The sequence below is a fragment of the Tursiops truncatus genome, chromosome 20 (assembly GCF_011762595.2).
Source record: "Tursiops truncatus isolate mTurTru1 chromosome 20, mTurTru1.mat.Y, whole genome shotgun sequence".
NCBI classification, from domain to species: domain Eukaryota; kingdom Metazoa; phylum Chordata; class Mammalia; order Artiodactyla; family Delphinidae; genus Tursiops; species Tursiops truncatus.
The window spans coordinates 1,672,029-1,686,364 of NC_047053.1; the positions used below are offsets into that span (position 1 = coordinate 1,672,029).

General features: G+C 41.9%; 2 protein-coding genes across 4 annotated transcripts in view; one reads left to right on the forward strand and one right to left on the reverse strand.

Moving 5' to 3' along the window:
• The window catches only part of LOC101335729 (multidrug and toxin extrusion protein 2), a 49,567-nt gene extending 35,921 nt beyond the window's left edge, over positions 1-13,646 (forward strand). The window contains exons 14-18 of the mRNA XM_073797912.1: positions 742-811; positions 1,559-1,691; positions 11,296-11,390; positions 12,431-12,485; positions 12,745-13,646. Coding sequence (XP_073654013.1) covers positions 742-811; positions 1,559-1,691; positions 11,296-11,390; positions 12,431-12,485; positions 12,745-12,974 — 583 coding nt within the window. The 3' untranslated portion in view covers positions 12,975-13,646. The remainder of the gene's footprint in view (positions 1-741; positions 812-1,558; positions 1,692-11,295; positions 11,391-12,430; positions 12,486-12,744) is intronic.
• The window catches only part of LOC101333194 (multidrug and toxin extrusion protein 2), a 154,095-nt gene that overhangs the window by 49,757 nt on the left and 90,002 nt on the right, over positions 1-14,336 (reverse strand). The gene's annotated exons all lie outside the window — the stretch shown is intronic.

Here is a 14,336-nt window from a genome sequence, read left to right on the forward strand (position 1 = left end):
TGTAGGCCTGCGGTCACCGCCACTCTGCTGAGTCGTTCTCCAGGGCCCCTGAGCCCCACGCGAGGCCTTCGCCAGATAGACCTTCCAGCACAGCCACCAGAGCTCAGGGCATCCCTGAGGAGGGCAGATGTTTTCTCTGCCTTGAACACTGGCCTCCAGCTGCATTTCTGAGGAAGACTCCCAGCCACAGGGGAAGATTACCCTTCACAGGCTGAAACCTGCTTTTTCTTCCCAACCCTCACTTTTTTTTGAATTTTATTTATTGTTTATACAACAGGTTCTGTAGTTATCTACTTTATACATATTAGTATAAAGTATACATATATACGTATACGTATTAGTGTATATATGTCAATCCCAGTCTCACAATTCATCACAGCAACCCCCCCTCCCGCCACTTTCCCCCCTTGGTGTCCATACGTTTGTCCTCTACATCTGTGTCTATTTCTGCCCTGCAAACCAATTCATCTGTAACCAACCCTCACATTTTTATACTCATCAACAAAACTTTAAGAATTATGCTCTGTTGTGGCAGCCTAGCCCATGTCCCTTTTGACCTAAATTCTAACTGGTGACATTGAAGTTAGTGAGGTTTTATCATGTCCTCATTTTATCAAATAGGAAAGTAGTATGTGGACTGAGTTGACTGGTTGGTCACTCTGGCAGGTTTGTCCAGCCAGCAGGTGATTAGTGCCACACTTAACTGTGAGTTTTGGGTCACTGACTCTTTTTCTCCAACAGAGATGTCGTGTCCCTTGTGAGCCAAGTGATGCCCATTTTTGCTCCCTTTCATCTGTTGGATGCACTTGCGGTGAGTGTTTGCAGTGATTTTACCTCTGTGTACTATATGCAGCACAATTTTGTGTGTCTAGTTTTTTTTTTGTTTTTTTGCGGTACGCAGGCCTCTCACTGTTGGGGCCTCTCCTGCTGTGGAGCACAGGCTCCGGACGCACAGGCTCAGTGGCCATGGCTCATGGGCCCAGCCGCTCCACGGCATGTGGGATCTTCCCGGACCGGGGCATGAACCTGTGTCCCCTGCATCAGCAGGCGGACTCTCAACCACTGCACCACCAGGGAAGCCCATGAACTATTTTTAAATAGAGATTTAAATGCTGTTACTTGGTGGGTTTCTGGATGAAAGCTGCTGTAGTTGTTAACGTAACTTTAAAATATATATATATATTTATTTATTTGGTTGTGTGGGGTCTTAGTTGCAGCTCGCAGCCTCCTTAGTTGTGGCCTGTGGGCTCCTTAGTTGCGGCATAAGAACTCTTAGTTGCGGCATGCATGTGGGATCTAGTTCCATGACCAGGGGTCGAACCCAGGCCCCCTGCATTGGGAGCACGGAGTCATATCCACTGTGCCACCAGGGAAGTCCCTTAACATAACTTTAGAAGGCAAATGTTCTCCTTTATCTCTTATGTAAGGTGCAGTCCCTGTCTTGATATAGGGTATGTGACTGTATTCAGAGCTGTAAAATACCAGGTTGTGTTCTGCCCTGATGTGACTGATGACACCTGAATGACTGCAACACTGGTTTTGGTTTTCCTCTCTCTAGGGCACCTCTGGTGGAGTCCTGAGAGGTGCAGGAAAACAAAAGATGGGTGCTCTCCTGAATGCCATCGGTTATTATGTTTTTGGTTTTCCCCTTGGAGCATCTCTGATGTTTGCTGCTAATCACGGGATAATAGGTACGTGTCTGATTCCTCGGTGACTTACCTTACATCTCACCTGTCCTGTTAGGATAAACTGCTTGAGATGCAAAGCAGTTGTCTGGGAAGTGACCCCTGTGGAATAGGAAAAATGATTTTCTCCCTTTGGTATATGAAAACAGTTTGTGTATTCAGTATACAAAAACACTGGAAATGTCGACTTGAAGAAAATAAACGTGACCCTGCCCTCAGGATGAGACCAAGATTAAGTAATTACACAATTATTCTATTTGGGTTAAGTACTGTGAAAGCTGTGATCCCCTATGATGGCTTGGAGCAGCTCCCTGAGGTCGTAATGCATTAGCTTAGTCCTGAGACGTGACTAGAATCACCTAGACGAGGTGACCACAGTTTGTTGAAAAACGATTCTTTCTCTGTTGAATGGTCTTGGCACCCTTGTCGAAAATCAGTGGACCAGAGACGTGTGGGTTTATTTCTGGACTCTGTTCTGCTTCATTTGTCTCTATGTCCAGCTCACGCCAGTACCGCACTGTTTGGATTACTGTAGCTGTGCAGTAAGTTTTTGTTTTTTAAATTTAATTTTATTTATTTTTTTATACAGTAGGTTCTTATTTTATACAAGTTTTTTAAAATTTTTATTGAAGTACAGTTGATTTACAGTGTTGTGTTAATTTCTGCTGTACATATAGACATTCTTTTTCATATCCTTTCCCATTATGGTTTATCACAGGATACTGAATACAGTTCCCTGTGCTCTACAGTAGAGCCTTTTTTATCCATCCTATATATAATAGTTTGCATCTGCTAATCCTGGACTCCCAGTCCATCCCTGCCCTGCACGCCGGGAACCATGAGTCTGTTTCTGTTTCTTGATATGTTCATTTTGTTCCTTTGTGTATTTTAGATTCCTGTGCAGTAAGTTTTGAAATTAGAAAGTGAAGTATTCCAAGTTTGTTCTTTTCCAGTTTTTTTGTTTTGCCCATTTAGGGCCCCTTCCAGTTCTGTATGACTATGAGGGTTAGCTTTTCCATTTTTGTAAAACAGGCTGTTGGAATTTTTTAGCGGGACTGCACTAAACCAGTTAGACTGCTTTGGGGAGAATACTGCCATCTTAAAAATATCAAGTCTTCCAATCCATGAATACAGAACGTCTTTCCATTTATTTGGGTCTTTAATTTCTTGCATCAGTGTTTTGTAGTTTTCATTGTACAAGTCTTTGACCTCCTTGGTTAAATTTATTCCTAGATATTTGATTCTCTTGGATGCTACTGTAAATGGAATTATTTTCTTAATTTCCTTTTCAGATTGTTCTTTGCTGGTGTATTGAAACACAGCTGATTTTTTGTGTGTTGGTCTTATAAGTTTGTAAGTTGATCTTATAAGAATTCATCAATTAGCACTAGTATTTTTGTGTGTTATGAATTCTTTAGAATTTTCTATATACAGGGTCACATCATATATAAATATAAATAGTTTTACTCCTTTTCCAATTGTAATGCCTTTTAGTTCTTTTTCTTGCCTTATTCTACAATAGGGTTTTAACATTTTTCTATATTCTCCTGCAGTACTTTTATTATTTATTTTTTTAAATTTTTATTGGAGTATATTTGATTTACAATGTTGTGTTGGTTTCAGGTGTACAGCAAAGTGAATCAGTTATACATATACATATATCCACTACTCCCATATACATCATTACAGAGCAGTTTTATTTTTAATTAAAAAATAATGTAAAGCTACAGTTTACAGGATGTAAGATAATTTTCATGAAGGGCTTTTGCAGAAATACGCTGTTTATGTAAATTATGCTGCTCAAATTTATGACATCAGATGCGATCTCCTGTTGGCTCCGTTTCACACTTGGAGAAACTAAAGTCTGAGCAGGTGAAGTAATGTGTCCCACAGACAGTAGGTGACGAGACAGGACTTGAACCCAGATGCCCCCAGAGCCTTTCTTTTGCTGCGATGCATGTCTCTCTGAGGGTTATGATTCCCTCATTCATCCTGAAGAGTCACTGAGCACCTGTATGTGTTGGCCCTGGGTGGTGCTGGAATCTGAGGAATGTAAAGATAAACAGGCTGGATCCCCGTTTGTTGTGAGCTCACCCCAGGCTCTTGGGTTTTATTCCTCTCTGTCCTTTGGCACCCTTTCCATATTACACTCTTGGGATGTAGGCCTTGCCCGAGGTTCCTCTTGCTGACCTGTCTCCACTCTCCTCCCTGGAAGGCCCAGGGCTCTCAGCTGTCATCTCGGGGCCTGACTTGGAGCCTGCGCTCCTGGCTGCCCAGGTGTTCCTTGTCGGTCACACCATCGCCTCTGGTTTCTGGCCCCTTCCTGGTTCAGTCCCCTGGTCAAGAGCCTGGCCCCAGTCACGCTACCAAGTCTCACCAGCTCCGACTCTGTAATCTCTCTTCTTGTAGAAAGTGGGGTTTGTCACACTTGCAGGGGAGCGGAGTTGAGAGCGTGTGCTGGCTGTGCATTTATCTGAGCGTTCGTCATCCAGCAAACTCTGCACCCACTCAGGTGCCCTTTGTTACGCTAATTAAGGGGTCCCCACTCAGCATCCGGTTTCCTGTTGTTGGGGGTCAGTGAGGGGACGTATTTGAGGCAGATTCTGTTGTCCAGACACCTTGTTTTTTCCTCAGGGAAATTCTTCCCTCCTGGGTCTCATCTCAAGATAGGACCAGTAGACCTCTGTCTGCACAGAATAAATGCACTGTTGCCAGAAGACTCGGGAGCCAACTCTGAATTCCACCTGCCTGGTGGTCTACGGCCTGGAGGCCATCTGTGTACTTATAAAATGGGTGCTCCTCTGACACCCTCAGCTTTTTAAAAATATATATATATATTTATTTGGTTGCACCGTGTCTTCTTGGCGGCAGGCGAGCTCTTTAGTTGTGGCATGTGGGATCTAGTTCCCCGACCAGGGATTGAACCTGGGCCCCCTACATTGAGAGCGTGGAGTCTTAATCCCTGGACCACCAGGGAAGTCCCACCCTCAGCTTTTATGTTCAAATACTGGACGAACATTTTGGAAATGTTAGCCTCTGCTCAGCATAGTTTTTATCATTTTCCTTGTAAAGCTTCTGCTCATTTCTTGTTAAGGTTATCCCCATTTTATCCTTTTGTGGCCATGGTAGACAAGGCCTTCCCTTCCATCCTGTAATCTAAGTGGTGGTTGTTGGTATATTTGAGGGCTGTTAATTACTGTCTGTGAATTTTGTAGCTTGTTAAAATTCTGAATTCCTCTTATTTGAATAGTATTCAGTTGATTCTCACGGGTTTTCCAGGTATACAATCATATCGTGTACAAATAGCTTTATATTCTCCTTATCAGATGTTACACCACTGATGTCTTTTTCCTGCCTAAAGCCTCTAGTAGAATAATAAATTGTTGTGGTAATAGTGGAAATGCTTGTCTTGTTCAGGACTTCAGAGATTGTGCTTCTGATGTTTCTCTACTAAATAGCATGCTGGATTGGGGGCTGACATACATAAATACACACAATGTAAACACACATACGTTAACAAACGTGTGCATGTCTTCTTAAATCACGTTCAGGAAGTATCCATGGAGTCTGCTTTACTGAAAGTTCCCAACAGAAATGGTTGAGAGTTTTGTCAAATGTAATTGCATGTCATGTAAATAGAAGTAGTTCTACTCCTTCCTTTCTAGTGTTTTTGCCTTTTTCTTGTTCTGGCAAGAACTGCTACAATAGGATTTTAACGTTTTTTTCTATATTCTCCTCTAGTATTTTTTATTTTTTAACATCTTTATTAGAGTATAATTGCTTTACAATGGTGTGTTAGTTTCTGCTTTATAACAAAGTGAATCAGTTATACATATACAAATGTCCCCATATGTCTTCCCTCTTGCGTCTCCCTCCCTCCCACCCTCTCTATCCCACTCCTCTAGGTGGTCACAAAGCACTGAGCTGATCTTCCTGTGCTATGCAGCTGCTTCCCACTAGCTACCTATTTTACATTTGGTAGTGTATATATGTCCATGCCATTCTCTCACTTTGTCCCAGCTTACCCTTCCCCCTCCCCGTATCCTCAAGTCCATTCTCTAGTAGGTCTGCATTTTTATTCCCGTCTTGACCCTAGGTTGTTCTGACCATTTTCTTTTTTTTTAGATTACATGTATATGTGTTAGCATACGGTATTTGTTTTTCTCTTTCTGACTTACTTCACTCTGTATGACAGTCTCTAGTTCCATCCACCTCACTACAAACAACTCAGTTTCGTTCCTTTTTATGGCTGAGTAATATTCCATTGTATATATGTGCCACATCTTCTTTATCCATTCATCTGTTGATGGACACTTAGGTTGCTTCCATGTCCTGGCTATTGTAAATAGAACTGCAATGAACATTTTGGTACATGACTCTTGTTTGAATTATGGTCTTCTCAGGGTATATGCCCAGTAGTGGGATTGGTGGGTCGTAGTTGCTCCGTGGCATGTGGGATCTTCCTGGACCAGGGCTTGAACTCGTGTCCCCTGCATTGGCAGGTGGATTCTTTAACCATTGTGCCACCAGGGAAGTCCTAAATTTTTATTTCTTAATTTAAAATTTTTTACCTGAGGTATATAGTTGACGTATAATATTATACGTTACAGGTGTACAATACAGTGATTCACAATTTTTAAAGGTTATACTCCATTTATAGTTGTTATAAAATATTTGCTATATTGCCTGTGTTGTACAATACATCCTTGTGGCTTATTTTATACGTAATAGTTTGTACCTTTTAATCGTCTACCTCTATCTTGCCCCTCCCTGCTTCTCTCTCCCACTGGTACACTAGTTTGTTCTCTGTATCTGTGAGTCTGCTTCTTTTTTGTTATATTCACTAGTTCATTGTATTTTTTTTAGATTCCACATATAAGTGAGATCATACAGTATTTGTCTTTCTCTGACTTATTTCACTTAGCATAATGCCCTTCAAGTCTATCCATGTTGCTGCAGATGGAAAAATTCCATTTTTTATGGCTGATCTCCAGTGGAATACTTATCTACCATAATCTTCTTTATCCATTCATCTGTTGATAAACAGGTGCTTCCATATCTTGGCAATTGTAAATAATGCTGCTATGAACATTGGGGTGCATGTATCTTATCGAAATAATGTTTTTGTTTTTTTTGAATATATACCCAGGAGTGGAATTGCTGGATCATATGATAGTTCTATTTTTAGTTTTCTGAGGAACCTCCATACTGTTCTCCATAGTGGCTGCACCGATTTACATGCCCACCAACAGTGCACGAGGGTCCCTTTTCTCCACATCCTTGCCAACACTTGTTATTTGTCTTCTTTTTGATGATGGCCATTCTGACAGGTGTGAGATGATATCTCGTTGTGGTTTTGATTTCTATTTCACTGATGATTAGTGATACTGAGAATATTTTCATGTGCCTGTTGGCCACCTGCATGTCCTCTTTGGAATAATTTCTATTCAGTTCTGCCCATTTTTTAATTGGGTTTTTTTTTTGATGTTGAGTTGTATGAGCTATTTATATACATTGGATGCTAACCCTGTATTGATCATATATCATTTACAAACACTTTCTCCCATTCAGTAGGTTTTCTTCACTTTTTGTTGATGTGCAAAAGATTTTCCTTTGCTGTGCAAAAGATTTTACGTTTTATCAGGCATCATTTGTTTATTTTTGCTTTTATTTCCTTTGTTTTAGGAGATGGATCAAAAAAAATTGCTAGGATTTATGTCAAATAGTGTTCTGCCTGTGTTTTCCTCTAGGAGTTTCATGATATCTGGTCTTACATTTAGGTCTTTAATCCATTTTGAGTTTATTTTTGTATATGATGTTAGAGAATGTTCTAATTTCATCATTTTACATGTAGCTGTCCAGTTCTCCCAGCACCATTTATTGAAGAGACTGTCTCTTCTCTGTTGTATATTCTTGCCTCTTTCTCGTAGATTGACAGTGTGTGGGTTTACTTCTGGGCTCTGTGTTCTCTTCCATTGATCTATGTGTCTGTTTTTGTGCTAGTACGGTACTGTTTTGATTACTGTAGCTTTCTAGTATAGTTTGAAGTCAGGGAATGTGATTCCTCCAGCTCTGTTCTTCTTTCTCAAGATTGTTTTGGCTATTCTTTTGTGTTTTTCCATGCGTATTTTAAAGTTTTTGGTTCTAGTTCTGGGAAAAATACTATTGGTATTTTGACAGGGATTGCATTGAATCTATAGATTGTGTTGGGTAAGATGGTCATTTAACAATATTAATTATTCCAATCCAAGAACACAGTATATCTTTCCATCTGTTTGTGTTGTCTTCAGTTTCTTTCATCAGTGCCTTATAGTTTTCCGAGTACAGGTCTTTTACCTGTAGGTTTATTCCTAGGTATTTTATTCTTTTTGGTGCAATGGTGAATGGGATTGTTGCCTTAATTTCTCTTGCTGATAGTTCGTTGTTAGTATACAGAAGTGCAATACAATTGTTAGTATAAAGAAACAATCCCATTAATACTTTTAATTAAAAATTAAGTTTTTAGTGCCTGTTGAGATGATCCTATAAATTTTCTCCTTAGATCTCTTACGGTGATAAGTGATATTATTTGATTTCTTCATGTTGAACAATCCTGATTATTATGTGCTACTCTTTTAGTGAGCTGCTGGATTCTACTAATATTGTATTTAAGAATTTTGCAATGGTAGTTATAAGACTGGTCAGTAGTTTCATTTCTTTGTGTAATCTTTGTAAAGTTATGACATTAACAGTATTAATATACACTTACTACATAAGGAAAATTAAAAATGTTCCCTTTTTGTATTCCCTGGAACAATTTACATAGTGTAGGAATATTATTATTATAAAGGTTTGGTTAAATTATATGAAACTGTCATGTCAGGCATTTTGGAGGAGTTTGTTACAGCTTTCACAATTTCTTCTCTGAAATCAGTTTGCTTAGACTTTATCTTTTTGGAAGGGGGGTCAACTTTGGCAAATTATACATATTTTCAGAAATCTATCCATTTTATGACTCTAACTGTATAGAATTGTGCAAAACAATCTGTCATGTGCTTTTGGGGTAAGTTGTGTGTTCTGCATGTATATCCACATCTGCAATTTCTATGGATTTCCTTAGTAACGATGAGCTGTGTTTTCTGCAGAATATAGTCTGATTCGAGGACTGACCCAATGCTGTAGTATGTATTCAAGTAGATCCTTTTGTTCTGTGTCAACTAGTACATTTTTACCATGTAAACAATTTTGAATCTGTCCCCATTACTCTGTGAAATTTTAATCCCGCAGCTGTCGTGAGAGCCTTCTGTGTCCACACAAACAGAGGTGCTTAGTTTCTTATCCTGACTTTTTGGAAATGTTGTCATGTGATGGCTTAATGAGTAACTGTCCTCAATGTCATGTCTCTTTTGATGACCAGTTCAGGCTGGGAGCCTGTGGGGTATTTGATCAGTGTCAAGCAGGATTTTGCCCTTCTCTGTTTGGGACACAGAACTGCCAAGTATTTATTACGGTCTCATCCCTACCAAGCACCATTGTCGACACCAGGGAAATACCGTTAACCAAAGAGCCAGAGCCTCTGCCTGATGATCTGCTGGGGTTTCACAATTCAGCTTTGCTTTAAAAAAGCAAACAACCTAAAAACCTCTCCTCTACTAGACACTGAGCTCTTTAGAATAAGAACATGTCAGATCTCGCTTTTTGTCCATAAAAGTGCTTCTCGCTATTGGACTTATTTAGCAGGTGCTCAGATTTGTTAAATAACCTTTTAAACTATTAATTATACATTAACAACATGGAAATCTTGTGAAAATACATAAAAAATATAATGATTAAAATTACCTCTAGTTCACTCCTCAAATATTTCCCTGAGGTATTTCAATGTATTTTATTCCAGCCTTTTAAAATTATTTTTCTCCCAGTATTTTTTGTTATTCACAGAAGTGGGGTTATACTGAATATGTAATTTCCCCCGGTCCCATGTTAAAGACATGGCTTTTAGTAATTCTCTAGTATTTCCTTGTATCATTTATTTAATGCTTCCCTTCCCTAATAGTGGACATTTAAATTGCCCCCCTTTTATCTTTTAATTGAAGTATTGCTGATTTACAATGTTGTGTTAATTTCTGCTGTAGAGCAAAGTGACTCAGTTATATGCATATATACATTCTTTTTTATGTTCTTTTCCATTACGGTTTATTCTAGGATATTGAATATAGTTCCCTGTGCTATACAGTAGGACCTTGTTGTTTATCCATTCTGTGTGTAACACTTTGCATCTACTAACCCCAAACTTCCAATCCATCCCTCCCCCACCCACCCCCCCACCTTGGCAACCACAAGTCTGTTCTCTGTGTCTATGAGTCTGTTTCTATTTTGTAGATGAGTTCATTTGTGTCATATTTTAGATTCCACGTACGGGTGATATCATATAGTATTTGTCTTTCTCTTTCTGACTGACTTCACTTAGTATGATAATCTCTAGGTCCATCCATGTAGCTGCAAATGGCATTATTTCATTCTTTCTTATGGCTGAGTAGTATTCCATTGTGTATATGCACCACCTCTTTATCCGTTCCTCTGCTGATGGACATTTAGGTGGTTTCCATGTCTTGCTGTTGTGAATAGTGCTGCTGTGAACATTGGGGTGCATGTATCTTTTTGAATTATAGTTTTGTCTGGGTATATGCCCAGGAGTGGGATTGCTGGATCGTTTAGTTTTTTGAGGAATCTCCTTACTGTTTTCCATAGTAGCTGCACCGACTTACATTCCCACAAACAGCGTAGGAGGGTTCCCTTTTCTCCACACCCTCGCCAGCATTTATTTGTAGACGTTTTAATGATGGCCGTTCTGACCAGTGTGAGGTGGTACCTCATTGTAGTTTTGATTAGCAATTCTCTAATAATTAGCGATGCTGTAAGTTGCTCCTCTTTTAAATAACATTGTGACGAGCATCCCGGGTATATGAATTATTAACGACATTCCTGAGTCTCTCCTTAGGATGGGTTCCTAGGAATGGAATCAGTCCATCAAAGGGTATAAACTGTCCATCCATCTGCTTCTCAACTCGAGAGGTTATTCCAGTGAAATGGCCGGGAGTCCACGGGAGGCCCAGCCTCAGTGACCTCCTGCCATCGTGGGGCCCCAGACATGTGAACAGGTTAGCAGACTAATTCCCAGTTTATACGGGGTTCCAACTCAAGCCTAGACAGCTGGCTTTGTAGTGCAGTTATTCATATGTGAATGGGTATTTTATATCCACTTTGTTACACACTGATATTTAAGTGATTTAAATAGTTTCTTCTCACAAGGAGATAGGCATTGTTTATAATGTTTCTCAGTCATCTCTTGTACATGGCAATTGGAGAGATGGTTCTCAAAGTGGGCTTCTAGAAACATCAGTCTCACAGGTACATGCACACACCCATCTAAAGCCTTCCAGCGGGTTCCCACTAGAGTTGGAATCAAACCTGGTCAGTGGTAAGCATGCGTCTGATCCTGGTCCATAATTATCTAAGATTTTAGCGTAAGCTGCAGGTTACGCTGTGGATACAGTAGTTACGGGAGAATGTTAATGATGCCAGGAGGGGGACTGCAGAAAATCTGAACGGGATACTTGTTTCCCACCCACAGGTCTCTGGTCCGGATTGACGGCCTGTGTCTTCTTTCAAACCCTCTTCTACTTGGTGTACATCTGGAGGATAAACTGGAACAGAGCGGCAGAGCAGGTAACAGAGGGCGGGTCCTCTTAGAGATGGGGCCCTGTTGATCCCAGGGCAGGTAAGGAATCTTTCATGGTGAAAATGGTAAGAAATCCATTGGCAGCATGACGCACTTTGTTTAGTGAAATGCATCCAACGTGAGAGTTGGGGGCAAAAGGAAAGCCTGTGTCGGCACGTTTTCCTCTTAATGTGGAGCTAATTTAGTATCTACCAAGCAGGGCTCAGCCAGAAAGAAAGAGAATTAGCTTAGAAACTATTTTGCTGTTTTGGTGTGGTAGTCTTAGAAAAGCAGTAGTGTTTCCTGATCTGTTGTCTAGTTTTAGGCGTCTTCAAAAGGATCTTTTGGTCCTAAGAAATTTCCTAAGAAATGCAAATTGCTAAGTGCCTGTGATCAGGGAAGTTCTTGGGGCAGAACCTGTCCTGCGGGTTGAGGACCGGATCCTGACCCTCTGGGCGTCTCTGTGTTGAAGTGTGAGCCCCGCTGACTGTGTCCGGGTGTGAGAGGAGATGGGTGGGAGGTCGGCGAGGGGAGGTGTCCTGGACAAAGCCTCGAGGAGGGGCTGAGGCGTGCAAACCGCCACAGTCTGCGTCTTGACCACCCTGGAGGATTCGCAGCCCTTCTGCCTTTCCTTATGCTGACGTATCGTGTCCTTCCTCCCTTCAGTGTGATCGCTGGAGGGAATGAAGTGTACAGGACGTTAAGTTGGACCCTAAGCTACCCCTTAGGTGATTGTACCATTTATCTTGAGACTTTGTTCCTTTTATCGGGATTTAGGAGCAGTAAAGGGCACAGTGCGGAAAACATGTTAAGTTTGCAATTATGGCAACAAGTGGCTTTTTATGCCATGTTTGTGAGCTGATACTGGGGTGAAGAATATGGTTTCCGGTGTGGCGTTCCACTGTCGCTGGCTTTTTCGGGACCAAGCAAGACCGCGCACGATGCTGTCACCTGTAGCGTAGTTTCCGAGGGAGCTTAACCGCAGTTTAACAGCAGTGACTGGCCTCACCTGACTGCACCTGCTTTACCTCTGTGATGCTTTGTTTAGGCACAGGTTCGGGCCGGGCTGAGAGGGACGAAGGAGGCCGTGCCCACCGCGACAGGTAATTTATGGGGCCCGTTCTTCAGGGTCCTGATTCCCGGTTCTCACGCCCGGAACTCGGTGCATGAGCTTCTGCTCCCTCGCGCAGTGCAGCTCGTCTCTGCCTCTAACTGGGAGGCCAACTCTGTGTTCCCCTCTGGAACATGCTTAATAACCCCACACGTAACAAACCATTTACAACGTAGGCTCATGTCACCTTCAGGAATGCCCTTTACTCAGACTAGCACGTAAGGAAATATCTCACTGTTTTCTGCAAACAGATCTGTCCATCCTAGACAAAGACGTAGCCGATGGGGTGATCCTACCTGACGTCATCCGACCTGAGAGCCAGACCACGCAGCTGGTGGAGAACAGCTCGTGTGGGGTGGCCACCATCGGGGAGGTCTTGACGGGGGCCCAGCTGATTTTGTATCGCGGGGCGGCTGTAGTTTTAGCTTTTGCTGTCCTGGTAGCAGGAATTTTAATAAGAGTTTTCACTGACCGTGGCTGAAACGGAATCACCCCAGCCCACAAACTAGCAGCGACAACGACATGCCACACAGGAAGCATGGGAAGTGACCCTGGTCACCGGGACAGTGGTTTCGCTCTCAACTAAGTGTGGAGAGGATACTAGTGATGTGTGCTTAGTTATTCTGAGTGTTTGCACGATCTTACTGCTTACTGAAGATTAAGAAAAGAGTTATAATTTTAAATGAACTTTTCTCCCAACCGTTAACTCTATCATGGTTTTTAAATCTGTAAATTTGTTTTTTCCGGCTTGAAGTGTTCTTTATGCTGTCAATATCTTTTGTCTTCCAGGAAAGCAGGTCCTCTAACATTAACCGCTGGTCACGTTGTCTTTTTGTTTCTCTGTTACGTGTTCAGTCTTGTTGGTGAGTTTGTACAAAGTGCCGTCTACTCCGGTCCCATGTAGTGCCGCGTAAGCTTTTTCTTTTTTGTGGTACGCGGGCCTCTCACTGTTGCGGCCTCTCCCGTTGCGGAGCACAGGATGCGCAGGCTCAGCGGCCTTGGCTCACGGGCCCAGCCGCTCCGCGGCATGTGGGATCCTCCCGGACCGGGGCATGAACCCACATCCCCTGCATCGGCAGGTGGACTCTCAACCACTGCACCACCAGGGAAGCCCCCGTGTAAGCTTTTATAAAATAAACACTTTAAAATGCGAGCTCGTACTATTTATGATAACTTGTAGCTTACTGCCTTTTAAATTTTCGTTAAACTTTTGTATTCTCTCCTGCAGCTCAGCCCCCAGATGCCAGCAGGTGTGGCTGTACCTCTCGATGGAGAGTTTTAGAGCCTTTTATAGGGAATTGGACCAACCCAAATAGGAAATCCTAAAAGGAATGACTGACATTGGGCTTCCCCAACACAAAGCCCACTCGATGACCTGGAGAGCAGTGTTCCCCTGGGCCATCTCCCCGCCCTGCCCTGGGGAGGCAAGTGGGCAGAGCTGGTACAGACCAGTCAGAGGAGACAGCGGCTGCAAGGTTCAGGGAGAGCACCAAATATTGTCACCATGCTACAGAATAGGATGCTGTGGGATAAAACACCCAGGAAAGTTTTGAGGTGAAATTCATATAAAATTAACCTTTTAAAGTGTATAATTCAGTAGCATTTAGTACATTTAGTGATTTTTGTTTTTTTTAAAATTATTATACCATCTTGGTGTGAAGTGTCTCACTGTCATTTTAGTTTGCAGTTCTAATGCACATTACTAATGACATCATCATTGCATAGGTTTACTGGCCATGTGTGTATCTTTTTTGGAGAAATGTGCCCACGTTTACATTGAGTTGTTTGTTGCAAGAGTTTGTAATACACTCTGGATGCTGGGTCCTTATCAGATGGGTGGTTT